Source organism: Eupeodes corollae, chromosome 1 (genome assembly GCF_945859685.1).
Source record: "Eupeodes corollae chromosome 1, idEupCoro1.1, whole genome shotgun sequence".
In the NCBI taxonomy this organism is placed as follows: Eukaryota; Metazoa; Arthropoda; class Insecta; order Diptera; family Syrphidae; genus Eupeodes; species Eupeodes corollae.
Window position 1 is genome coordinate 275,584,638 of NC_079147.1, and position 26,639 is coordinate 275,611,276.

Consider the following 26,639-nt stretch of genomic DNA (forward strand, 5'->3'; position numbering starts at 1 on the left):
ACAGCTCGCGATTCTATGGCCATTTTGAGGGAAAACTTCGGAGAACAATTCATCTCAAGGAATGGACCGGTAAGTTGGCCACCAAGATCATGCGATTTGACACCTTTAGTCTATTTTTTGTGGGGCTACGTCAAGTCTAAAGTCTACACAAATAAGCCAGCAACTATTCCAGCTTTGGAAGACAACATTTCCGAAGAAATTCGGGCTATTTCGGCCGAAATGCTCAAAAAAATTTACCCAAAATTGGACTTTTCGAATGGACCACCTAAGACGCAGCCGCGGTCAACATTTAAATGAAATTATCTTCAAAAAGTAAATGTCATGGACCAATCTAACGTTTCAAATAAAGAATCGATGAGATTTTGAAAATTGTATGCGTTTTTTTTTTTTTAAAGTTCTCAAGCTCTAAAAAAATCACCGTTTACTTGTATTTTCTACAAGTTGTTGTCTTGGTATAAGCTGACAATGAAATTATATTTTTTTCAAGGTTGTTGATGGCCTTAGTTCGAATCCGTCTTCAATATCAATCAATCACTTTAGGTTTTTGAGATACAATCTTTTTTCATTTCAAAAATTAATTATACTAAGCTTTTTGAAGCTTTGTTATGTGATGAAGCAGTTTTTATTTTCAATAAATTTTGTGATGATGTCCCAAATCTACGATCCCTTACTTTACTATTCCGTTTAAATTTTGCCAGTATCTTCCACATATTTAAAAAAAATGTATGCATTTGTTTGCATTTTTGACAGGTTTATTTCAAAAACGTGTCCAAAAAGATAAATTATTTAGTGATATTCCAAATAAGTACAAGAACTTTAGTTTTTTGGTGAGCAAGAAGATGACGGCTTTGACTTTTCGTTTTCCTATTGAAAAACTAAGTTCTATGTCTACACCTTAATATTTTTGACAGTTTTTCCCTAAAATTATCAATTGTTTAAATAAAATGTGTCATATTTTATGAACTAAAATATGAGTTTCTAATTTTCTAATAGACACCACTCTTGTGTGCACACCAGTGTACTGATACCCGGGTGACATTCCGCCACACAAGAAGCACCAAATAGTACGCACATTAGTTGTGAAAGAGATCTCAAATAGGAAAGATCAGAATGAGTGATGTTGAAGCTTTTATTGAAACAACTTGCCACGTGTCGCACTCAACAGCGATTCAGATGTAACTGAATAGTAAATGAAAATTGGCGTCTGCGCCAGCCCACACACAGCACATATATCTCCACACCGATACAAGTTTGAACACAAGTGTGGTGTCTATGGGTCGCTTTAGGTTTTCGAGTAATTTAGATAAAACTGAACTTCATCTCCTTCTCATCCTTTCCTAAATTGTTTATCCTTAAGGGCACTTTTAGAAAGTGTTAGTAACGCTTAAATGAAGCTATCTTCAAAAATATAGTTTTGTTGTAATTTTTTTCGAAGTGAACAGCTAATTTTAATAGACTATAAGTCATTTCAAATAAATATTGAAAATAACGACACTTTTCAATGATGCTTTAAACACGATTTTGGAGCTTATTATTATGTCCTAAACTACTTAAAGTTCTGATATTTCAGTAACGTAAAATCAATTATTAATTTTTGGAGACAAATTTGAAAGTTGGTTGAGATAGGTTTTTAAACTTTGACCACAGAAATATTCAGGTTCTTAAACTTCATATAATTCATCAAGATAACTAACCTTCAGGTCTGGTTATTCATTATCATTATTAAATTTATAAGAGTCAAGTTTTTTACAAAGTCGTACGTACCGTACAAACATAGATGATTACAATCCAGACAGATAAATAATTATTCCTAACCAACATAAAGATATTGTTTTTAAAGAGCACTTAGAGGCTTAGGTTGAAACGTGCATATTTTAATTTTGACCATAATACATAACGAAGATAAATTAAGTCTACACTGCACACCGTAGTAATCGTACGTAGTTACGTGTTATGTGCTGGTTATTATTATTATTATTTTTTTATTTATAAAAAGATAAATTATTAAACAATCGTCAGTCTTCGTATATTGCAATGGGAGTTTTTATTGCAACGTCGTCATTAATAAAGATGATTCCAAATTCAAGAATGAAGTTTCTTTTTATTATGTTTGTATATACTATGGCATACTTTGATATCCAGTTTTTAAATCAAAAATTCTTATTAATCAAAAAATAAACATAAATTCATTCATGATTCTACATCTATTAACTGCTACAAAAATGAATGTAAAAAACAAACATGTGAATGAATTAACTTGAATGAATTGATTTTCATTCTGTTTGCTATGTTTTTGACAGCAAAATATTTACTACCACATGCAATTGTCAAATATACAATTAGTTTTGACGTTTGCGTTTCCCAATCTGTCAAAAAAGACAAAGGTGACAAGATAGGAATGAATAACGTAAATACTGGTTAAGATTAGACTCTTTAGATGGAGGCTTCTAATTTTGACATCTCATAATTCAATTCCACTTGATAGTTAAAAATATGCTGGAAAGTGGCGTAATTTTTTTGAACTATACAAAAATTATGGGAAAGAAATAAAGTGTCGAAGGAAATAGCCCTTTGGATTAAAAATAATATTCACAGCTGTTATTTTGAAGTTTTTCCTGATTTAAGGAAATTCTCTTAAAAAATTGCCCTATTTAGATATCCTAAAAAATGACTTGCCTTGACCTTTTAGAGAGTTATCACTTTGTACTCTTTTGTGCCGACTTACTATAATGTTTTTGTCATTTTATTTCGTTTTAACTTAATTATTTTATATTTTCAGGAAAGAGAAATGAACAAGTTAAATTTTGTAAGAAGCGAAATAGAATAAAAAAATATAACCTCAAAACAAGAGCCACACCATCATCGGTAAAGTTTTTTAACTATCACTGTTTCAGTGTGCCAACTCAAAACTTCTGAAACAGTTTTCTTCAAACTCACTTATCAAAACACAACCATGACCTTGGATTTTCGATTGACATTCGAACTTATATGTAGTTATATCTTATAGTTAAATAGTGCTTAATTTTAAAACAAAAATATGTTATTTATTAAAGTTTTGAACAAAAACGTCTTATTTAACAAAATTTTATGCAAGGCCAGTTTAATTTAATATTTTAAGAATAAAATAAAATCACGACTTATTTGACGAATTTGCTCTTGAAGCAGCACTGAATTTTTGCAAACACCAACAAAAAAATAAAATTGACGCACATAACCAAAAATAAAATATTATGGCGCAAAAGTTTAAACAACGTATTGTTAAGGTTTAAAAATTTACTATTTAATACTTTCGAAATACAAATTTAGAAATGCATTATTTTATTCTAAAAATTATAATCCTTTGATTAAAATCAAAATACTTTTATGATGTTAATAAAAAAAATGACAGTTCGTTAATCAAAACAAACAAACCTATTAACTTGAAATGTCAGAGTTTAGGGAAGTCATATATAGCTCAAAGCTTAACTAACTACTTTAAAATTTTGAATCATATAAAATAATAAGTTATTCTTTTTCCCTAGTAGCTTACTGAAAAAGCTTTTAAATTTAAAACGTTTAAACGTTCCATTCTATTTGTAAACTTTCACAATAAAGTAAGGAAATGGTTAAAGGTACCTTGAATTGGAAAAATGCGAGCACCGTATGCATCTCGGTTTTATATATTTTAATCTTATATAATCAAAGTATGAATTTTATGTTAACCTCTTTAAAGAATATAAATCTCTATCCAATTATTTATATGCCTGAATGAAGTTAGACAAAATCTTCCATTATTTAAATATGATTATCTTGTCCACATGGAATTCCTCCAATAGTATCAAAAAAGTTGTCGTTATTGTCAGAACGGCAAAAAGACTTTATTATGAAAATAAACTTGGCTCTTTAAACTTCTGGCAAACAATTATGGAAAAACCTGCGTGAAATCGGTATTGGCAAACAATCTAAAAAGGCTGTTGGTGAAGTCGATTGTGATCCACTCAACAAAAAGTTTACGTCCATGCCCTTGAACGTGGCTTCACCCGTTTATTCCCTTACTAAGGAGGAACCAACTGCTATCAACCGCTCTCTGGGTTTTATAAGAATACAAGAGGAAGATATTGTAGAGGCTATAATACCGATTAAGTCTAATGCTACTGGCCTGGACCAAATGAATCCTAAGTTCTTGAGACTACTATTTCTATATATACTGCGCTACATATTTCACAGTTTATTGACTACTTCCGAGTTTCCTTTAGAAAAGAAGAAGGCTAAGATTAGTCCCATACCAAAAAGCTACAGAATTTCGGCCAATTGTCATTCTTCCGTTTCTTTTAAAGGAGTTTAAAAAAAAAAACATTCTGAGGGAAGATTCAAAAATATCTTACAATCAAAAACCTGTTAACTACCTGCCAGTCTGGTTTTCGACCTAAGCGCAGCTGCAAATCCGCCTTACTTTTTGTAACTGATGAAATAAGAATGGCAATGGACAATGATCATGTTACATTGCTAACACTGAGAGATTATTCAAAGGCTTTTGAAACTGTTAACCACTCAATCCTTTGTAGAAAGCTGCGAATTAACTTTGGGTTTTCCTTAGAGTCCTCTTAGCTTGTTTTTTCGTATCTCAGCGGTGGCCAATGGATACCTGTCCACATTTTTCAATGTTTTCAGTGGAGTGCCACAGGGATCTATCGGTGGACCAATGCTCTTCTCACTTTACATAAACGAGTTTTCACAAGTTGCTAAACATTGTTTAATTCATCTTAATAGCTGTAATGAACGAGGATCTCAGGATTTCACAGTAGTCAAAAAGGAAAGAACTCCGCCTTAAAACTGTCAAATCAACATCCCTCCCCATCTATTGCACAAACTTTGATGTATCGGGTTTAAACCTGTTGAAACTTGACGACGAAACCATGGAGTATGTTAGCGTTGCAAGAAACCTAGGAGTAGTATTCAATTGGACTCTTACTTGGGATGACCACCTTAATAGTGCCATTGGTAAAGTCTATGGAAGTCTCCGCCTTCTTAAAGTCACTCGAAATTTCATCCCGATCAAAACTAATCTCCTACTTGCTAAGGCCCTTATACTACCAATTGTGCTGTATGGGTGTGAAATCTTTTGTAGACTAGACTGTGTGACTAAGCCGCAAATTGAATGTTGCTTATGACAATATTGCCTGCTAGATTTATAATCTTTATCGTTATGATCACATATCCATTTTTGCGGTACGGATTTCTGGTTGTAGCCTAGACAGCTTAATAAACCTTCGCTCTCTGAGTTACCTGCATGAAATCATCCAAACACAACAACCTGATTATCTATACGGAAAGCTGAATTTCCCTCATTCGACAAGATCCTTTGCTTTAATATTACTCCGATACAATTTTCTAAGTACTGAGCATCAATTTTGTATTCATATTGTTCGCCTTTAGAACTCTATGCCCAGCGCTATGAGAAGAATAAGAACCATAAGTAGATTTAAATTTTTACTTTTTAACTATTTGGCAGATAATTGATGTTAAATTTCCTTTTAAATATGTAAATGGAGGTCTTAGGTATCATGCCCTACCTTGTAAGCGATTTTTGAAATAAATAAAATACAAATAGAAAATAATATGGAAGAAGTCAACAACAGTCTTTAAAAAGGGTTACAAGTCTGATATAAGTAATTACAGACCAATCTCTTAACTGTCCTGTATTCACAAACGTTTTGAACAAGTTGTTTGTGATTGTTTAAATTGTAACTGCAATAATATTATATGTTATCAGCAACATGGTTAAACTTTGCCCTAGAACTCGGTGAAGAACCCGGCTGCATTTACACTCATTATTCTACACCGTTTGATCAACTTTCTCATGATATCATCATATTCATGCTCAAGTAAAATGCGGTTTCCTCCTCAGCTTATCGCATAGATTTCATCTTAGCTTTAAAATAGGTGTTATCAAGTTAAATTCAGGAATTCTGTCTCTAACACTTTCATTGTCAAATGAAGAGTTCCCCAGGGTAGTCATTAAGAACCTCTACTCTTTATCTTTATCCAAGCTTACAATGAGTACCACTTTGCGTACCATACAGTAACATTTTAATCTATGGGGATGATATGAAAATCTTCAAAACCATACAATCTATAAACGATCGATTACAACTCCAAGAGGGAGTTAACTTTTTTGTTATTTTGAGTAAAAAGAATGGGCTAAACCTTACCCCAATTAAATTTCATGCAATGACCTTCCCTAAAAAACGGTCTTCTAGTTTGATTGACTAAAAACATATCAAAGCACTCTTTACATCGCGTTCATAGTTTGAAAGAACTCTATGTAAGAATTTGTTAAACGTTGGTCTTGAGTACTCCCCAGGTATAAAATAGAATTTGTTCAACGCAACTTCACATACGTTTGGCCTTAAGAGAGCTGCAATAGTATGATCTTTATAACCTACAATTCTTTGGTCGTAAGTATTGCTCGTATTTATACATCTACGTCAAGATCTGATTGTGAAAAAAGAAGGTAGGAGTAGGTTCTTTTTCAGCTTTTGCCAATTCATTCAAAAATTCTTATCACCAATCTAAAACATGTCTTGTCTCATTTTCGTCTATGTCATCAAAAACGACAAACAAACAAGAAAACCTCCAATCACATAAATGTATCTGATAATTTCTACACAGAAAATATAAATCGATACATTTCAGTAGTTCCATGTCAATTCATTAAGAGAAGAAACATTCATACGAGTATGACATATCGTATATCCTCCATAGGCACCATCAGTATAACATCGATATGTATTTTTACATTTTTAATGACAACTTCATTATGATAAACCAGCCAAGTCGTGAGGAAATTTACATGTTAATTAGCATTTTTTCCACTTGCAGAAAGATAAATTACACAGAAATTAACAGAAATAAAATAAAACTTTTTTAACTAACCGACTACACTTTGTAAGTGAGTAAGTAAATGCGTCGTCTTGTCGCGTTCAACGCTGCCGCCACAACTGTTCGTCGTCATTTACTTGTAAAAGTTTCGTCTTATTTTTCTTAAACAAAGAAGTGCGAGTACGAGTATCTACTCAATGAATATTCAATTCTTATTTAACTTGTCAAGAGATGATAATTCGTCGTTTTCTTCTTTTTTGGACTCTCAAAAATTCATTTCACTGAAACAAGTTTGTTTATAGCAAATTTTTCAATATTTTTGTACAAAGCTAAAATAAACAAAAAGGAAAAATTAAATGTAAACGAATAAAAATTATAAAAATTAATTCCGATAATCGGCAAAAACTAAGCCGGTTAAGCTATTAGAGATACTACTTGAGTGTTGCTGCCGGACAACCGAAGACCGTCGACCCACGTCCGACGGCGGCGGCGACGATGACGGAGGCATCTCCTGCTGTGGCTAAGAGGATTGTGTTACTTTCGATTTCAAATCACCTCCAATCCAACCACCAACTCCGAACCTACCAACGACGACGACCACGAAGCCGACGACATCATCACAAGCTTCGTTATGGACTTCGAGACATATAGCATATCGCGTTGTCTCGTATGGCCATCATCATCATCATCATCATCGTATAGTCGCTCATCCCATCTGGTTCTTGATAAAAATCGAGTTTTAAATGTTTTGTAATAAACAGAGACGACCTCTTTTATGCAAAGATGTAAGTCGCTAAAGATACAAATTTACAACAAGGAAAAATAAGCATCAAATCCAACTCTACTCGACACAGAAGACCAAACAAAAATGTCCTTGGATATGTTTTATTTTTTGTATAAGCAGTCGTGCGATGCACTGTATACAGTACATAAAGTTAGATACTTTTTTCCTTTTGTACTTCTTGTAAACAACTTATAAATCAGGTGGAATGCAACGATGTAACCATCTTTTACAAAATAGATAAGGAGGTTTCTGTTCTATGTTACACAGGTTGACGTTTTTGTGTGGAAATGTGGAACTTTTACCTCGTTTCGGTAGAAAATATATGCAAGGCACATCTCGTCATTTAGTAACAAGGTCGTTTGCACTGTAGGTACAAAAAGCACAAAGAGCTTAGAAATGTTCTACATACAATTTTGAAGAGTATCTAGATGAATATGAGAATGAGTCATGGGGATACAGGGGGCTTGTTTGTGGGTGTTAGGGAAGAAGGCACATTTTATGAATGATTGAATATACATAAATATAACAATTATTTAATGAGAAGGTACATAACTTAAACATCTTAAAGTGATAAAATAAATGTAGAGGAAAAAGTTTTGAAATCACCTGATGACTTTTTAAAGGAGTGGAATTTTTCAGGTCTTATTTTCATAAACTCCTTGTAGTGACTTATTAATGAGACAAATTTGGTGTTACTCAAAACTAAATACAGTATAATACACAACTTCTTCCTAACTTCCGAAGGGTCAAATTTCTTACTAGGTATATGTGTCTAACCTTTTCCAGTATACGAGTACTTCGAAAATTCATCATGCAAAGAATTTTTTGAATTATTTGATTGCAACGACGCACTGAAATAAGTGATAGTGACTTACAACTCTCAACTCTGTATGCGGGTCATTTCAGGGAACCTACAGTTTTATGCCAAATCCGAACGGCTTATTTGAGGAAGCACTTTTCATGACAAGTAATTGTCTTGGAGGATTTATCAATTCCTCGCAAGATGCAGTAATAGTGAAAAAAAAACGAAAACGGTACAAAGTTAAAAAGCTTGAAAACAAACATTTGGATGTCATAAATACGCTTTTCTTTAATTTCTCCTAGAATTGTTCAAATAAATTAAGATAATGAACAATTAATTTTAATATTTTGCAAGTTTTGATGATTCCAAGCTGCATTATATTTACATTATTTTTGTACATAAACTTAAACTAAACTATGCATGTTATACTTACGAGTGTGTGGTGTGGAAGCTTATTTTTGTTAGTTGCAAGCTTAAAATTATTTCGATCATTACTCTTGAACTAACACAAAAGTAGTTTTTGCTAAAAACAACAAGTTTCGAGTTTAAAGTTGTATTTTCTTTAAAATTTGAGTTTGTTGTGTTTCAAATATGTTTTGTTTGTTATTCAAATATAGTTTCTAATTCAATAGATGCAAATTTGTAAAAGAAAGCCTTTTGATCATTGCAGTTTTGAATAGTTTTGAGATCAATAATTTGGTCGGTAGACTTTCAAAAATATGTAAACATACAAATCTTTGTCTGACCTATTTTAAAAACCTATTGAAGCAAAATTGTTTTCAGTTTTTCACAATAACAAAATATTTATCTACTCTTTCGAATTTTAAAACAAAGTCTTAATTTTTAACACACATACGAAGTTATTATAATCGGTCCGATTTTTCGAATTGAAAATTTTGACATTTCTCGACGTTTCAAGTTCTCTAGAATCTAAATAAAAGATTTTTAGAGAGATATCTGTGTGCGTACGTTCGGGAAGCTTCCTTTGTCGTTCATATCTCAAGAACAAGTAGAGATATCGATTTCGAATTAATTTTATTATACAGATAATAACACAGAAAGAAAGACTCTCAAAATGTTGGTTGACCCAAAGTATCTCACCAACCAATCGAATTCAATTAAATTTTATATCATTTTTTCTCCAAAATAATTCGATGCAACGAAGAATAAGATTTTTGGTAAAATGTTTGAGAAAAATCAAATTGACAGATTAACAAAAAGTAAAAATCTAAAAAAAACATTACTAAAAGTTGGTAAAAAAAAAAAAATAGATTATCAAAATATTTCATCATATGCAAAATTTGGTTGTTAAATTTTAGTTAATTTTTCAGAAAAATTCAACTGACAACATTTTTAACGAACCACGTTTTCTGATAAGAAATGATTTTCGACGCAATTATCAGGAAAACAAAAAATGATATTGACTTCAAATTATTAATCTCACACAAAATAGAATATTTTGGAAAAGTTTTAAGATAGACATATCGAAAGACGGGATGGAAAGTTGTCAGTGTGGGTCGCATTCCAGCCGCTTTTTAAAAATTAAATGTCAAAGACAAAATAAATTCAAAATTTTACCAAATTTATGCCTCTAAAAAAATCGGAAATTGACATATTCCAAAATGTTCAATAGACAATTTAAGGCCCTTTAAATGGTATGAATAAAGTCACATTACTCGTGTTTTGTTGGAAAATCTATCCATGGTATAGAAGGATATTACACGAATAACAAAAACATTATGAATAGTATGAATAACACCGATAAAAGTAAGAGTAGAATCTTACTATGGATGGGTTTTTGATATTTATACGAGTCTCGAATGGATCTTATTTGATTTTATTCTCAAATGTTGGTACGATTGATATTGCATTTGTATCTCGATGGCTGTGTTCGTTGAGTAGTTGTGCATTTGGGATCATGTGTGTTTTCTATTGGGGAAAAAAATCAATCTATTACTGTTGATATTATTTAGTTTTGTTAGTGAAAATTGACTAACTGGGCTTATTTTGCAAGAGAAAAAAAGATATTTATGTTTTGCTATGTTTCCACCAAAGGTTGATCTTAGATTAGATTAAATAAATCTTCACAAGAAGATTTTAAAATGATTAAGTTGGACAGCATTTTCTAAAATGATAATGGTGTTTCGATGTTTCTTATGAAGTGCAAGCGAGATAGTTTGATTCGTGTTAAACAATGAAAAATTTTTTTTTTATTTGATTAAACCAAATATATATTTTTGTACACAAACATGGAAATAAACAGACCATAACGCATTATCTGTAAAACCAACTTCTCCACACAGGAGGATTTTTGCAAATTTTGACTCGACTCCGATCCCCGACCGGAATCGAGGCGAATTAAGCTCATTTTAACTAGGTTCAGGTATAAAACGAATTGGGCCATCTCCAAGCTCACTTCAACACCACATGTTAAAGTAGCAGTCTACGAACAAACCCCTTCCTTGAAGCAACTGTTAAATGAACTTTTTTTTATATAATCTCGACTTCTAGATGTTTTCTTAACAATTCTTCTTAAAAATTGTACATTTTATTAGTTTTAGTTAGTTTTTTTTTCACAATTTTCACAAAACTTTCTTCTATTTGTGTGTTTGTTTATTATTATTCTGACAGATCTTCTTTCAGTTGTACCAATTTTTAAATACAAAAATCTGTCTACTGCGGATCGTTTTGCTGGCAATTTACCACTGTGCTACGAGTATATATTATGGAATACAAAAATGTAAATATATTAAACAAATCTTAATATACTATGGGGTCTTATTTTTGTTAAATTTTTAAGCTTACTGCCAAATTAATTTTGAGAACAATAATTTATATTTCTAAAAATATATATATAATAATAAGAGATTTTTCCAATAAGCATACATATTTTGTCTGCATAATAAAAAAAACTTTTTTTGCAGTATCTTAAAATGCCAAGATATCAATTTACTTAAAAAAACGAAAAATAAAACCTTACTTTTTACCCAAATAATGTGTTTGGCTATTTTCAGCTCTTCTAAGATTTTGTTTCTGAATTTTATTAATCCAAAGTTACATCAACATCAATACACAATTCCCACATTGTGAATACCTATCTTAAATTACTATGTTTTCTTAAGTTTTACTTAGTTCCTATATATATACATTGTACATACTTCATCTCGACACTTAAAATGAAACATTTTTCCAATACTCGTTTGAGTTTCCACTTTTATATAATTGGGCCTAAGCCGAAAAGAAAAAAAGAGAAATTGATTTAAATAATTGTGACCAATAATATTCCTTGAGTTCAGATTAAAGACTTATTTGCATTTAAACCATGAATAACTTTTCCAATTGTTATTAAAATTATCTCTTGAACTTCACCTTCTAAGAAAAATATTCTTACTACATAATACAATTGTAAACAACAACATTAAGAGTTTTGCAATATTTTTGAATCCTTTAAATTTAATTTATTTTTGATTGTCAACTTAGCAAAATAACATTCACTAGAAGATTATCTGCAATTAGTTGTGACAATTTAAATTAGCCGTTCCGTGTTTTTCTTAGTTTTTGTTGATATCTAACTACCCTCCAGAATTCGAATTTAGAGATCTCACGTTTTTGAATAAAAATGTACCGTCGATTAATCGTGATTTAGTTTTGTAGTATTTCAGATTCGTCATCTTCTTTAAGTCTGCATTAATTTCAATAAAGCAAAGCAAACCCAATAAACTTACATATAAAAACTTTTTATTAAATTCTCGTTAATTTCCCGTTAACATGTAGTGATAAAATTTATTTCATTATTCTGTCAAATTAAATTTAATTGCGTTAAGAACTTTTATTTAGTTAACAATTACCGTTCGGATTTGGCTTCAACTGTAATTCCCTCCCATCCCTAACAACATTACTCGCACACAGGATTAGTTGAGAGTTGTAAGTCACTAGGCCCTAGACTCCTGAAAATTGAGTCCGAAAAAATAAGTAAGTCCTTACATTCTTCATATCAAAGCCTGTTTTATTTTCTAGGAAGAAATGCAAACTTTTTCATTTTCTGGGGTTTTTGCTTTGATATTTTTGTAGCTTTTTTTGTGTTGATAGAAATCCCAAAGAAAACAGAATATATTATTTTTCTTAAAACACGATTACACAACACAATTACTAAAATGTTTGCATGAAATCCACCAAAAACCCTATAAAATATTGTTTTGTTTTGTTAAAGCTCTTAAAAATATTATACAACTGTTGGAACTGTTGGAATGTTTTGATATGCAGACCATATCTTGTTGGACAGAGTTCTAAAAAAAATTTCAATTTAAAGTTGTCACTTTAGCAATTGAAATATGTAAAGGTAAGGTTAAGCTACACATTATGATAGTTAAATTTTGTTAGCCTCCATTAGAGAACATTTCTAATTGGAGCTCAAAAACTCATCTGTTTGTAAAGTGATTGAACCCTCCTCCTGATTAAAAGTCTGAATCCGCCATTGTTTAGAGATCTACTTTTCTTGCCAAAATTTTGTCCGTTGTGTAGCAATTCAGATTCGACTTTCTTTTTTAGTCTACATTAATTTTAGCAAATTAAAGCAACCACAATAAATGTATAATAACTTGTTATATTGAAAGAGTTTAAGTTATGGTAGATTAATTTTGTCATTGCTTTTTTTTTAGTTTAAAAAGCTAAAACTTTATTTTTTTGAAAAATTTTACTTTAAATTCTCGAATTTGCAAAACTTAACTATGTCACTATTTTACTGGCGATTATAGATTTATTTAAAATAATATAAAACAAGTACATATATAACCTTCCGTTTAAAATAAGAGTTAATAATTGTTTTTGCTCTTGTAACCTTAATTAGAATAAGCTTTAGGGTCTTTGTTTTAAAAATTCGAATACCTATCTCAACCTTATTTGAAATAAGTCTTATGTTCGACTGGAATGGAACGTTACGCCTATTTTTTTGTTGTTATAAATGATTATTTATTTCTCGACCTTTTGTAATCTAATTGTAGATATGTTGAGATCTCTAATTGATGTAAATAAATAAATAAATAAATTGACGAACAAAAAAGGGATGACAACTTTTTTCAGCCTTTTGGAATTCTAACAAAACTGCCTGCTGACTTCTTTTAAGTTTATGCCAATTGGCTCGGGAGATATTCGCAGTCAACCAAATTTGTCACTTCCCGTTTTTTTTTAATTACTGTAGTTGAAAGAAAAAACACAGACTAAATATTTTTGAAAGTTCTTTCTGCATATGCACATATTTATTATTTATTTGAATTTATATATCTCTGTTCTTGAAACTTGGCTGACAAAAAAAAAATATCCCGAACACCTTTCTAAAAACAATAGATTTCGATTTTTAGGATTGTCGAGAAATGCTAAAAAATCGGACCGATTAGAATAACTTCCTATATGAATTTAATAATTTATGTGGTTCAAAATGTCTGATATTGATTGAACTAACTCCAAAATCTTACTGTTTAAAAATCACTTTTAAAATAAAAAACTAATTTTTTTATAAAATATGTAAATTGTTAATCGATCAACGTAAGTTTCAAGGATTAACAACAAAAATAACAAAAAAATACTCACAATAAAAATAAGCAGTCTTAGCTGATTCGACATTCATTCGGCGATGATCATTTAACATAATTTATTCCTTACAAAAATGCGTATGTAATCCTTTTTTAGGGTCACCATGTAAATTCTCAATACGAAGCACACTTTATTTTCAATCACGACAAAACTAATAATAATTCAAAAATATGAAAAACTCTTTCACTTTATTTCGATTTTCGTCCCTCAAAGGACATATCAATATTCTCTTATACAATTTTCTTATTTCTTTTTTATTTTTTCAAAGATGAGATTTTTCTTTAAGGTTAACATAAACTATAGATATTCACTGTAAATCACGCTCGTTTCTCGATCCACATTCATGAAATGTACAAAATTCATTCGTTATTAAAAATTTTCGAAATCGGAAAAGTCTAAACATTTTCCCACTCTCATAAAAAATATCCAACCGGTCAGAGTTCCTCCTCGTAGTTGCTGCGAAATGAAATAATGATGAAAAACCGATAAACTTCGTCTTCTTTAATCGACTGATAAGATAGCTAAGTACGGTCTACGTACAAACATCCAAATGATTGATTATATCCAATAAATCGTATTAAAATAAAATAACACACAACACGTTACACACCGGATGAGAAGAAGAAAAATAAAAGCGAATAAAACGACAAACGACACGACGGAAGACACCAAATCTCACGGAAGAACCACGACTTTGATTTGATGAAAAATCGAAGAAACTAGAAAATATGAAAATCTTTGATAGGAAAATCCAATAGTAGGATATCGTAGCGTAGTGTGGAAAAACGACAACGACTGACGACGACGACTGCGGATGTTTTTATTGGTATTTGTGTAGTGACTGTGTGGATAAAATGACAATGTTCAGTGTTTGAAATGCAAATTGTTGTTGTGGAAATTCACTGGAAAAACGTCTTGCCACTGCGGTAGAACTGTTAAGACTGACTTTAAATACGACCAAAGTTTTGTCGCCCATTAAACATTGACGTTGTCGTGTCGGTGTCGTTGTCGGTGGCGGTGGTCGGTCGCGTGTATACCGTTGTATTGCTTTGCTCTTGAGTCTTGATGTTTCTGTGGCTTTGGCTTTGGCTCTGCCTCACCATCATCGTCGCCTTCGCCAGTAGTTAGTATGTTAGTTCACCAACCAAACCAACAAAATGCACATAAACGAGGAACGAAGAAAAACAAAAACCAACGACACGAAGACGGGAACGACCAGCGGCAACACCAACAACCAACAACCCCCACCCGGTTGACAGTTTTTAGACATCGTCGTCGTCGTTGTCGTCGTCGTCTTCGGCGTTCGGTGTCGGTCGCACCAGGCAAGGCAAAGGCACTACCAACTAGCACCATACCGCACCGCACCGCACCAAGTCGATAAAGTTTTTCTTGTGGTTGGGCGCGCAATGCGTATTTTTGAGATACATTTCGGCTAATACACGGCCTCATCCAAAATCCAAATCCACATCCATCCAGATCCATGTGCCTGAGCCGTTGCTGTTGTGCAATCAAAAAAGAGTTTAGCCAACGTGCGTGCGAGCTGCTGAGCACAGGTGAATCGTGAATCGCACGCGACACGACCAACGACGCGACGTCAGAGAGCGCATCAAACACATTTTGTCTTCCTCCAAATCCAACCAAAATTTATGATAACATTGAATTTCAGTGAACCAACAGTTCTGAACAAACCAACATGTTGGTTGGAGTATCTTTGTATGATGAGGAGGAAAGATACTTTTTTTGTTCGACATCAAACAGTTGCAGTTCGAATCGACAGACTAGGTTTTAGGAAGTTGGAATGGACATGTTCGGATCAAACATGTTGTCAGCTTGTGGAACCTATGTTCCTTCTGTAGACGAATTGAAGAAATGCAATGAAGTAAGTTTGAGTGATGTTAAGATACCATATTTTTTCGTTTCTGTTAAGAATCTAGACGACTTTTTTAACTACAGGGGTTTTTGTACGGCTTCGATATAAGGAAAAATTAATTTCATTGGTGTGGTCGAAGTATAGTATTTGAGATTAAATGCATGACTGGGTCATACACCGCTTATTGTTGTAGGCTTTGAAATTGATAAGGAAGTTTCACATTTTATGGTGGTACCAAATATTGCAAAAGATCTGATAAGATTTAATAAAAATTCGTCTTCCTTAATTCTTAAGATGACATTTCAAAAATATAAACAATAATTTAATCCTACCTGTCATAAATATTTACAATCCCTACACATACGATAGGTAGAACGTATCTATAAATTAATAAATCCAGGTTTTCGGCGGATATTGTATCTTAACAAAAAAAAGAAAACAAAAACAAAAACAAAACGCGTAGTAGCTACCAATTTGCGAAAAAGAGGTGGAAATGTAATAAATTTGTTATGGTTATATTGACCTAGTAGGTATGTTGATAGGTAGGTTTTGATATGATACCAACGTTTTTATTAATGAAACGCGACCATGATAAGGACATTCTTTTCCGATCAATGAATTTTTCATACACATCCATATGAACTATACTAGGTAAAGTGGGTCAATAGTCGATGTTTAAAAAAAGCTGGGGAGCAATATTTATTTATATATTCTATGGTAAACCAATTGGAATTTATAGATAAAATATTTAAATATAATGTTTACGTTGGCTCTTATAAAATATATCATTAAAAATGTCATTTCACATAAATAATGGGAATTGCTTAAAATGTTAACAAAAATAGATTCATAGAACGATAAAATGATATAAAATGGTGAACACAGGTAATTGTGTCAATTTTTGTGAAGTTGGGGTTTTATAGGATAATTCCTGGTAGTTTAGTTTTATGATTTTCGGAACATAAAGGCTACCTCCACTGCAACGAGAAAAGTTCAATCTAGAAGTCAATTATTTTCTAATTTTTGTATTCTGCGATTGGGGGACATTTCAGTGACGTCAAACAAAAATTGTCGAGCGAAGTGACCCAATTCATGGGTCTATTAAACGGATTAATTGATTTTTATCAATAGGTAAATCAATTATACAACACGATTAGTGTGTCATTTGGTTACCTGTCTTGAATTCACAGTTGATTCCGGTGGCCAAGGCTCTATTTTTTCCAAGAAAATAACAAACAATGATTCAACAGCAACAAAAAAAAAATGTTGTTTGTGTTTCGAAATTGGCAAAATATTTCCTTAAATTTAAAATTCGACAGATTTGCTTATTTAAGTATCCATTAACTTAAAATTTGCTTGTTTTGGGTTAAGTTTTATTTGTAAAAGTGGAGCATATGTCAATAAAAGTTGACAGTTTGAGCTTTATTTTATTACGAGTTGAAATGTCAAAAACTGATGCCATTTCGCCTTTCATCGATATCTTGAAATTTATGTTCCTAAGAAAAATTAAGTGAAAAGAAGTAACATTTTTTGAAGATATACCTACTTACGTTTTTGTACTACAAGTTTTTTTTTAGACTTGTAGTTTTCAATTTGGCAATACTTTTTTTTTGAGTTTATCTTAATGACAGCTGTCACTTCATTTATGATCTATATGATTTTTCCTTTCATAATGAAAAGATTTGCTAATGAAATTGCAAATAGTGCAAATTTGAAACCAAAATAATGGTTCAATTGGCGTCACGCATTATTTTCATCAATTTATTGAAGGAAAGGATTAAGGTTTTTCCATTCTTTTGCACCAAGTAACAAAACTGTTAATATTCTCTTGGAGTTGTAAACGATCGTTTGTAAATTTTATACTTTTGAAGATTTTCATACCATTACCATAGATTAAAATGTATGTATGGTAAACAAAAGGTTTCATCTTTGATAGCTAAGATAAAGAGCACAGGATCTAAATGACTACCCTGGGGAACTCCTGATTTGCCAATGAAATTGACGTTAGAGAGAGAGCTTCAGAATTTAACTTGATAAGACTTATTTTGAAAATAAAGCGAAATTCATTTGATAAATTGAGGAGGAAACAACATTGCCTTGAGTTGGAATGTGATGATATCAGGAGAAAGTTGATCATTAGTTTTAAACTAAATACAGTCGAGCTATTGACCGATTTCTAGGTTATTTAAGCAATTTTGCAAAAATGGAAGTAGATAAATAATTATCGTGAGTTTTTGCATTATATCATATTGTTGATATTCTTGCAGTTAAAATTTAAACTATCACAAACTACTTGTTCAAAAAGTTTAGGAATATAGGACAGTTTAGAGATTGGTCTGTAATTACTAATGTCAGACTTATTACCCTTTTTAAAGACAAGCTTAATAAATGATATCTTCCATATGGTTGTAAATTTACCTTAACATAGTTCAAATATGCGAAGAAGGGGAAAGCCACTACTGACTTAGATTTTTCTAAGATAATTGGAAGAGTTCCATCTGGTCCAGGGGAATAATCATCTTTAGGTAATGTCAACTAATGCTAGATTTTGTCTAAAGACATTTTTGGATTATTAAATGTAGTCTGGCCTCAGTCTCGCAAGTATAGAAAGAAATTCTCATCTACTTTTACAGGAGTGTCAATATAGAATTGGTGAAAGTTTTTAGCAAACGGGTTACAAATTTCTGGGGTCATCAGTTTTCCGTTTTGTATTGACAAATATCTAAAAGCTTTTGATGTCAAGCTAACTTGGCACATAAATAATTGAAGATAGATTTAAATTCTTAAAAGAGGGTAACATATACTTCAGAATCTTCAGCTGACATTCTTTTTATAAGATTTTTTGCAAGCCTTGTTTATTTTGTTTCGAAGCGATTTAAGCTCTTTTTTGTATTCCATGGATGATAAAAGTTGGAATAAGTGGATATTGTAAGAGAAACGATTTCTTTTTATGCGGATTTCTTAGATACGATTATTGTAAAAATGTGAAGTACGAAACATCATTTAAAATACCACAAGTAGATAGATGTTCAGAAAGTTTGCTGAAAATTAGCTTTCCGAATGTCAAGAATTGACCGTCCACGTAAAAACAAAACATTTCAATTGGGGGATGGTATTTGTCTAAACGGCTGTCTTAAGTAAGGTTTGCTATTTTATTATGAAAATATATACGAGCCAACAACGACTCGAAGTTACTTAAATTTAGAACCGAAATTCGGAGTCAGTGGCCTCAACATTAAGAGCGCTACGCCCAATTTATGGTCGTCTTAATCGTCCTAGCAGATAAACAAGTGAGCGTCTAGTGGACAAATTTGAATTGTCAGGTACAGTAAATGTTATAGTGTCAGTGATTGCTGGCGCTAAGGCTTCAGTTCCAGAAAGCCCAAATGAGTCTCGCACACTTTGCTCTCAAGCTTTAGGCATCTCTGTGAGGTCGTTGTGGCGAATTTTGCGAAAAATGTTTTGCCTTAATCCCAACCAGATTAAATTGACGCAAGAACTGAAGCCGCTTGACCACCAAAAGCGTCAGATGTGAATTGGACTGAGCAACAACTTGAAAATGATTCCGATTTTCATTGAAAAATCAACTTCAGCGATGAGTCTCATTTCTGGCTGAATGGCTTCGTGAATAAACAAAATATTCGGTATTGGTCAGGCAGCAATCCACACGTACTCTATGAGTCATCATTGCATCCCGAAAAATTACGGTTTGATGTGGTTTATGGGACGGCGCGCAGCGTCATTGTATTTATTCCGTGATGATCAAGACCGGCACGTTACTGTGAATGGAGATGATAACAGAATATTTGGCGCCAATTGGATGATATGGACTTGGAGACATGTGCTTCTAATAGAACGGCTGGCGCCACTAGCCACACATTAAAAGTCACAATCAGTTTATTGAAACCAAGTTTGGAGTAATGCTCCAGTCGCTTGGCCGCCTAGACGTCGTCGTTAGACTATTTATCGTGAGCCTACGTCAAGTCTATGGTCTATGCAAACAAACCAACGACGATTGATGCACTTCGTACGAATATCAAAAGTGAAATTGCAGCAGTATTCAGCGATTTATAGTTGAAAACCATCGAAAATTGGGTTCAGCGTCTGGACTTCTGTAAGAGTGCCCGTGGGGACCATGCAAAATAAATCGAATCTTGCACATAATGACATCAAACCCACTTTCACAAGATTTAAGAATTTCATTGATATCCAAAACAGTTTTTGCTTTATTAAAATATGTCCACATAAAATACAATTATCAACTATTCTCTAAATTTTGGAAAACCAAATCTCTTAAAAGGAAATTATTAAGACTTTATAACAATACATATGTATTTCGCACTGAAAACATGTTTAATTTTCTAAATAGTGACAAAATAGGGTACATGCGAGACTTAATATATCTTTTCTTTAAAACCACTTTTTGCAAAACTAATAAAGGTTGTATTTTGTTATAATATTTACCTCGCCATAATAAATTTTTAATTGCAATTTTAAAGAGCAAGTTTTACGCAAAAAGAAGAAGTTTCTAAGAGTACACCGAAAATAATGTTTACGATTTTCTGTATGAGTTATAAGAACTCATTCTAAAATCAATTATTTATCCCAAATATTTTATTCATTAACTATTTCCAATTTAAAACATTTATTAATGCAGCTAATGGAATCCTTAATTATTATTGAAGTAAATATAGTTGCAGTTAAAAAAGATTAAATTTTGGACACTCAGTTGCTTGGAAAAAGATATCAGCACCAACCATCTTTTAACCAGATAAACTAAAAAACGTTATCTCGGTTATAGAACTAATTATTATCAATTTGTGCTCTGTAAACCAGACTCTTAACTTAGATCCCAATTTATTTCAGATATAAGATTCAGACAACTATCTTTATCTGAACAAAGAATTAATGTATAGCAAAAAAAGTATTGGTCCTAAAACCCAACCTTGTGGAACTCCCAAAGCAAATGTCTTTTAGCTCATAATACTATCAAATTTCACTCTTTGAGCTCGTATATTTAAATATGATCTTAAAAAATCACTAATTAAGCCTCGAAACCTAACACCTTAGTTTTATTTTCTATTATGGTAACAAGAAGTTAGGTTAATTTTTGTTGACTTCTCATGTATGAATAAATGTATTTATTTTCTCAAACAGAAACAAAAATAATTCTCTTTTTCATTCATAAATTTCAATATCAATAGTTTTTGAATAAATCTTTCCTCAATCTCGAAAAACTCACAGAAATCATATACTAAAACAAATTTTGAACAAAATAAACCATTTTAGGCGTCCAAGAAAATATTGTTCCTCGTTTAAAGCATCGATCGGCATGATTTGATTTTATTTTTATAAATAGCTCAAAACAAACTTTGATTTTTATAGATCAGAGAAAAATGCCATTTTAAAAATCATAAATATTTATAGGAGTCGAAGCTTAATTGAATAATGAGAACAAGAGAAGAAAAAATTCATGACTACCTACCTACAATAAAGCTTAAGCCCACCAGCAACAACAACAACAAATAAAAGACAAAAATAAAGCCAAATTCAAAATACTGCCACACAAAAATTCCACAATAATTCACATCACTAAATAATGTGACCATTTTTCTTATATCGGTGCGGGGCCTGAAGATGTAGCCATGAGAGACGCATGAGGCACGTTGCATGACGGCGGCGGCGGTGGCCGACGAGCGACGTCGACGACTACGACGCTGGTGATGTCGTCTTAAGGGCATTCCACTTTTAATAAATGTTTGTATCTACAGTCTATATTATGGTAAAATATCTATAGAGTAAAGAAAAGTATCTACGATGGGAAAATGCCAACAAATTTATTTGGATGCAATATAAATGTTTCGTTGCTCCAGATAAGCATTGAATATGACAAGAGAATAATTTCCAGAGATTCGAATCGAAAACTTGAGTGGGCGGTAAGGCCGGCGGCGCAGCGCGGCTCGGTGGTGTGACGGACTTAAAGCTACATACTACATTGTTGCCATATAAACGCTTATTGATCTTCCAACTGACAGTCCAACAAAAATAAAAACACAACACACAACAACCGCGCGTCAGTTTGAATTATAACGCAATTTAATTAACGTGCTACTTTTAATATAAAAATCTATATGTTCAATCTTTCGACTGAGAAACGATATACATGTCTATGTATATGAAATATGAAATTTTAGGCGTTACATGCATTTGAACAGGTGGTAATGAGCCTTTGACGTGTATCTTTTGGGTCTGGAAGTATGGTGGATGGCGCGGCATGGACCTTGTAGCCCAGATGTGTGTCTTTGTTGATCTTTCTGGTCTTCTCTTCTATTATTACCTAAATATTTTCGATCTAAAGTTTTTTTTGTTGTTGTTTTATGTCTATCGAACTTAAGACCTAGATAACAAGCTAAACTCACGTTTTCACGTTCACCCTCCTCAACCTACACCCCCTTCCCAAACACCCAACAAATAAAAACATAAATCCATCATAAGTTGGAGCATATCATGCAACAAGCTGGCATAAAAAGCTTTGAAAAACACGTATTCCCTCTTGAAAGATAAATAATACCTATACCTATCGTTGAAAAGACCCAAAAATTAATCGGCAATAAATTTTGGATTTGTTTCTTTTTTTAAATTTAAGTTTTTTAGATTTTCAAAAAAAATATTATCTCATTTTAGTGATTTATTTGCAGTGGTCAGTTAGAGCTTGGATGGGAGTCTCGAGATGGGGCGCAACTCCATTTCTCACTCCCTCACAAATGTACTTTTATACCTTTTCATAGAAAGTTCAAGTTGGCTGCGAGAATGATGCGGTATAGTTATTAATTACCATTGATTAGACTGAAAGATGTGTCTCTTATTATTTGGGGGCGATATTATGTAGGTACATATAGAAGATATAAACACCAGGTTATGTAGGTAGGTTAGGTATATAGGAAAGGTACAGGTTGTTTGCTTAGCGCCTCACCATTTTTGTGGGAGGAAGGGGGATATGCTTCATTGCTTCGTACGCCACGCGTATCTGTGACACTTGTAGCGCGAGCGACGAGCGTGTGGAACGGCTTAAAGGAGATTATTTATTATTTGGAATTTATCATTATTTTGATCTTTTTTGATGTCTTTCTTTTTCACTTTTTGGTATTGAAAACAAAAAGATATTTTTAACTAAAAGATGGAGACATCATTCCTTAAGAAATCGTAAGAAAAATATTGTATTAATTTCTTTGGGTAAAAAGATGCTTGGTTTATTGTTTCGATGATGATTATGATGATGACGATGATGAATTTATGTGGGGGTGTTTTGGATGATATTTGTTTTTGTTGTTGGCACTTCTTTATCTTAATAGACTTTACATATAGATATAAATATGAAGATATTTATCAGTTTCTGGAGGAATTTCGCAACCTTGTATTGTCATTGCGCTGCGCTGGGTGCTCTGCGGTACGAAAACGACAACCACGACGGCGACGACGGTGAAATTTGAAATTCAAATTTAATTTACAATTGCCAGATGAGATGCGATGGTCATGACAGGTGGTGGGTTGTCGTTTTTTTTGTATTCCTTTTAATTTTGTGAAGTTGAAGGGGGTTTTCTGTGAGTGTCGAAATATTTTAGGGGAATTTAAGAAAATGATTGGTTCAACAAACACAGCAACGCGGTGCGGAAATTTGAAGATTGTGGGGAATTAATTCCAACTCGATATCGAAATTTTCATAATTTATTGAATCTTTTTTAAATAAAGTCATTATTACAAAATTTCGGGTTAAGTAGATGCTTAAGAATGCATTTTTAGAGTTATGTGTTCTTACATGTAACATCCATAAGTAAAGAACCATCACAATGGAACTATTGATAAAAATATCAAGAATTTTGAAGCTTATTCATCTAAGGGCAAAGTTTCTGAAATTTATCCGACAAAAAAGGGATTTAAATTTTAAGCAGCAAGAAACACTAAAATAATTGTAAGGACATATTTTAGACACGTATATTGCGTAATTTTTTTAATTTTTCGTTAAGAAAAATGTCGTTCACTTTAATTAGACGTGTGCCTAATATGAATATGCATTTCACAGCAGATGCAAATTTTATCGCGTACAGTAATGTACACATTTAGAATGATCAGTATTAACTGACATCGGTTTTCCATTAAGAGGTTAATTTTCACAGGCACAACTAAAAAATGTGCTATTGTTTGAAATAGAACTATACCTGCCTTAATTAACCTACAGAAATGCGCAGTTTTTTAAGAACATTTTTACTATCGCGTTATTTTTTTAAAAGAGGTGATCACAGTTGCGCACTGAAATCTTGTTACTTAATGCTTTTAAATTTTTTTTTGGGAAATAAAAATACACCACCAATCACTAGGATGATGCCAAACATTTTGTAATTGATTTTCAAAAAGTTTACTACCTGTGAGGAGTTACGTAACGTCGAGTTGTCTTGATTACAAGTTCTTCTAAGAAATTAACTAAAAATTACCAAACAATATTTTGCATATGATGAAATAGTTTGACGTTAGCTTATGTTAACGAGATTTTTAGTCAAAAACCATTTTTTAACAATTAAAGTAGTATTTCTTATATAAACAAATACAGATTGCATATTTTTAAGAAAATTAAGCACAGAATGAAATTATTTTGAAGACAGTATCTTCACTTATTCACGAGAATATATCGAAAACCGAAAATCAATTTTTGACAATTTTGCGTACTGTTTTGTATATTTTGATTTGTTTGAAAAAACTGACTGTTGGACTTATATAAAAATTTTACTAAATGTCGAAAAATATTTTTTCTATAAGATGAAAATATAGAATATTTTGAATTTTTGAAAAGATATTTGAGTCGAAAATCCATTTTTACTAATTTTTGGTAATATTTTTCATGTATGTATTTGTATTTTGTAAGAAAACTGTCAATTCATTTTTAATCATTATTGTGTGGATTGTGTCATATTAAAGTAGGTTATAGCTCCCCAAGTCCCCAAGTTTGAAAAAATAAATCAACCAAATAATGTTTTGTTTTAGATGTCTACTTTAGAAAGTGTTTAACTATTGGTTTACAGCAAATGTGAATTTTCAACAGATCAATAACCCATTGAGCCAAGAATGAGCTTCGTCACTGAAGATTGCTGAATACACCATAAGTTCTGTCTCTATCTTATAAAACGCAAACAAATATTAATCCGTTGTTGTTCTCAAAATATATAACGGACAAATGGATACCTTAAGTAAGAATTATTTCAGGATAGATTATTGTAATATTCGTGGGCTTAGAGCAAATTTTCTTTCTGTGTACTCCCATAAACCCAAGTGGGTGAGGATTCCGATCCCACTGAATTCTTTATTCAAGGGTATAACTTGGTGCCATTATTCTTTTCCCACCATGGTCTCGCCTTATACATTAGGAATGATTTTGCTTATCAGTTTTTGCCACAATATGGTCTCTGAACCAATTCTTTTTTCAATTTCATGTGGCCCCAACCTAGACAGAGTGTCAACTGCTCGTTAATTTGATGCTTTGTCTGATTCCATCTAAAGAATTGTTTCGTCCTATCCTAGCACTGAAATCGTTGTGTGCTGAGATCTGCGCTGAGGTAAACCACCTAACTCAGCTGGTCAACGAGCTAACTCGAATATCGGACGTGGTAGGTCGAGCAGAAAACACTCTTGACTTGTTTCTTACCTCTGACCCTGGTAAGTACACTATTAGTGTTCTATCTCCTTTAGGCACATCTGACTATTGTGTCATATCAGCAAATTTCTCGTGTAAAAACTCTCCAGTTAAAGAAAGAGCTCCTAAGAGAACCGTTTGGTAATACGAGAAAGCCAACTGAAACGGTCTCAATAATTACTTCAGGATCTTTAACTGGTCTCAATGCTTCCTCGATAGTTGACGTGAGCGCTGATATGATCACAAGTTTGATTCTCCTGGGAATGAGAACTTTTATACCAAACAGGGTTAAAAGCATCAGACCTAATTCGATGCGAGCTGTAAAGAGGTTATTAGGGTCAAGAAGGTAAGTTTCCGTTGTTTTAAAGCCAATCCAACTGAGGAAAACCAGAATAAGTTCAAACAAGCCAGGACGACCTGCAACGCCCATTTTCGATGGACCAAATTTTTACATGACCAAAAATTACGGCAAAAAATACTGCAATGTCACAAAGGCAGTAAAATTTGTTGGTCATTTGTAAAAAACATGAGGAATTCTTCCTCTTCCTCGGTTCCTACGCTCGTTGTGAATGACACTCCATTTGTTAGCTACTTAGAGGAAGCAAAACTCTTTTTGCTAGGTAGTTCGCCGCAAATTCAACGCTGCTATTGAGTGTTATGACTCCGCTTGTACTTGATCGAGTAAAGGATTCTATTTGGCAAATGTACCGAGAGTCCTAAAAGATCTTAACATACATAAATCTGCTGGTCCAGATGGTATCCCCGCTATTGTTCTGAAGAGGTGTTCTTCATCCCTGGCAAAACCACTGCGTAAGCTTTTTAATCTGTCCTACTCCTCAAATCTCGTTCCGAGCGGATATAAAACCGCATTTGTCCAGCCTATTCCCAAAAAAGGCGAATCTTCCTCACCGTCTAATTACCGACCGATTGCACTTACGTCCCTTCTTTCCAAGCTCATGGAAACGCTGATTAATTATCAGCTCAAGAAATATCTTGAAGAACGGAAGCTTCTTAATGACCGACAATATGGCTTTCGTAGCAATAGGTCCAC

At 32.5% G+C, this 26,639-nt stretch overlaps 1 protein-coding gene across 5 annotated transcripts in view; it reads right to left on the reverse strand.

The window, feature by feature from the left end:
• Positions 1 to 26,639, reverse strand: part of LOC129938411 (serine-rich adhesin for platelets) — a 301,751-nt gene that overhangs the window by 89,019 nt on the left and 186,093 nt on the right. Inside the window, exon 1 of one of the 5 annotated variants that reach the window (XM_056045956.1) lies at positions 14,034 to 14,877. The exons of the other annotated variants lie outside the window; for them this stretch is intronic. Coding sequence (XP_055901931.1) covers positions 14,034 to 14,066 — 33 coding nt within the window. The 5' untranslated portion in view covers positions 14,067 to 14,877. Of the gene's footprint in view, positions 1 to 14,033; positions 14,878 to 26,639 lie in introns of those variants that run through there. 5 annotated transcript variants of the gene reach the window in all.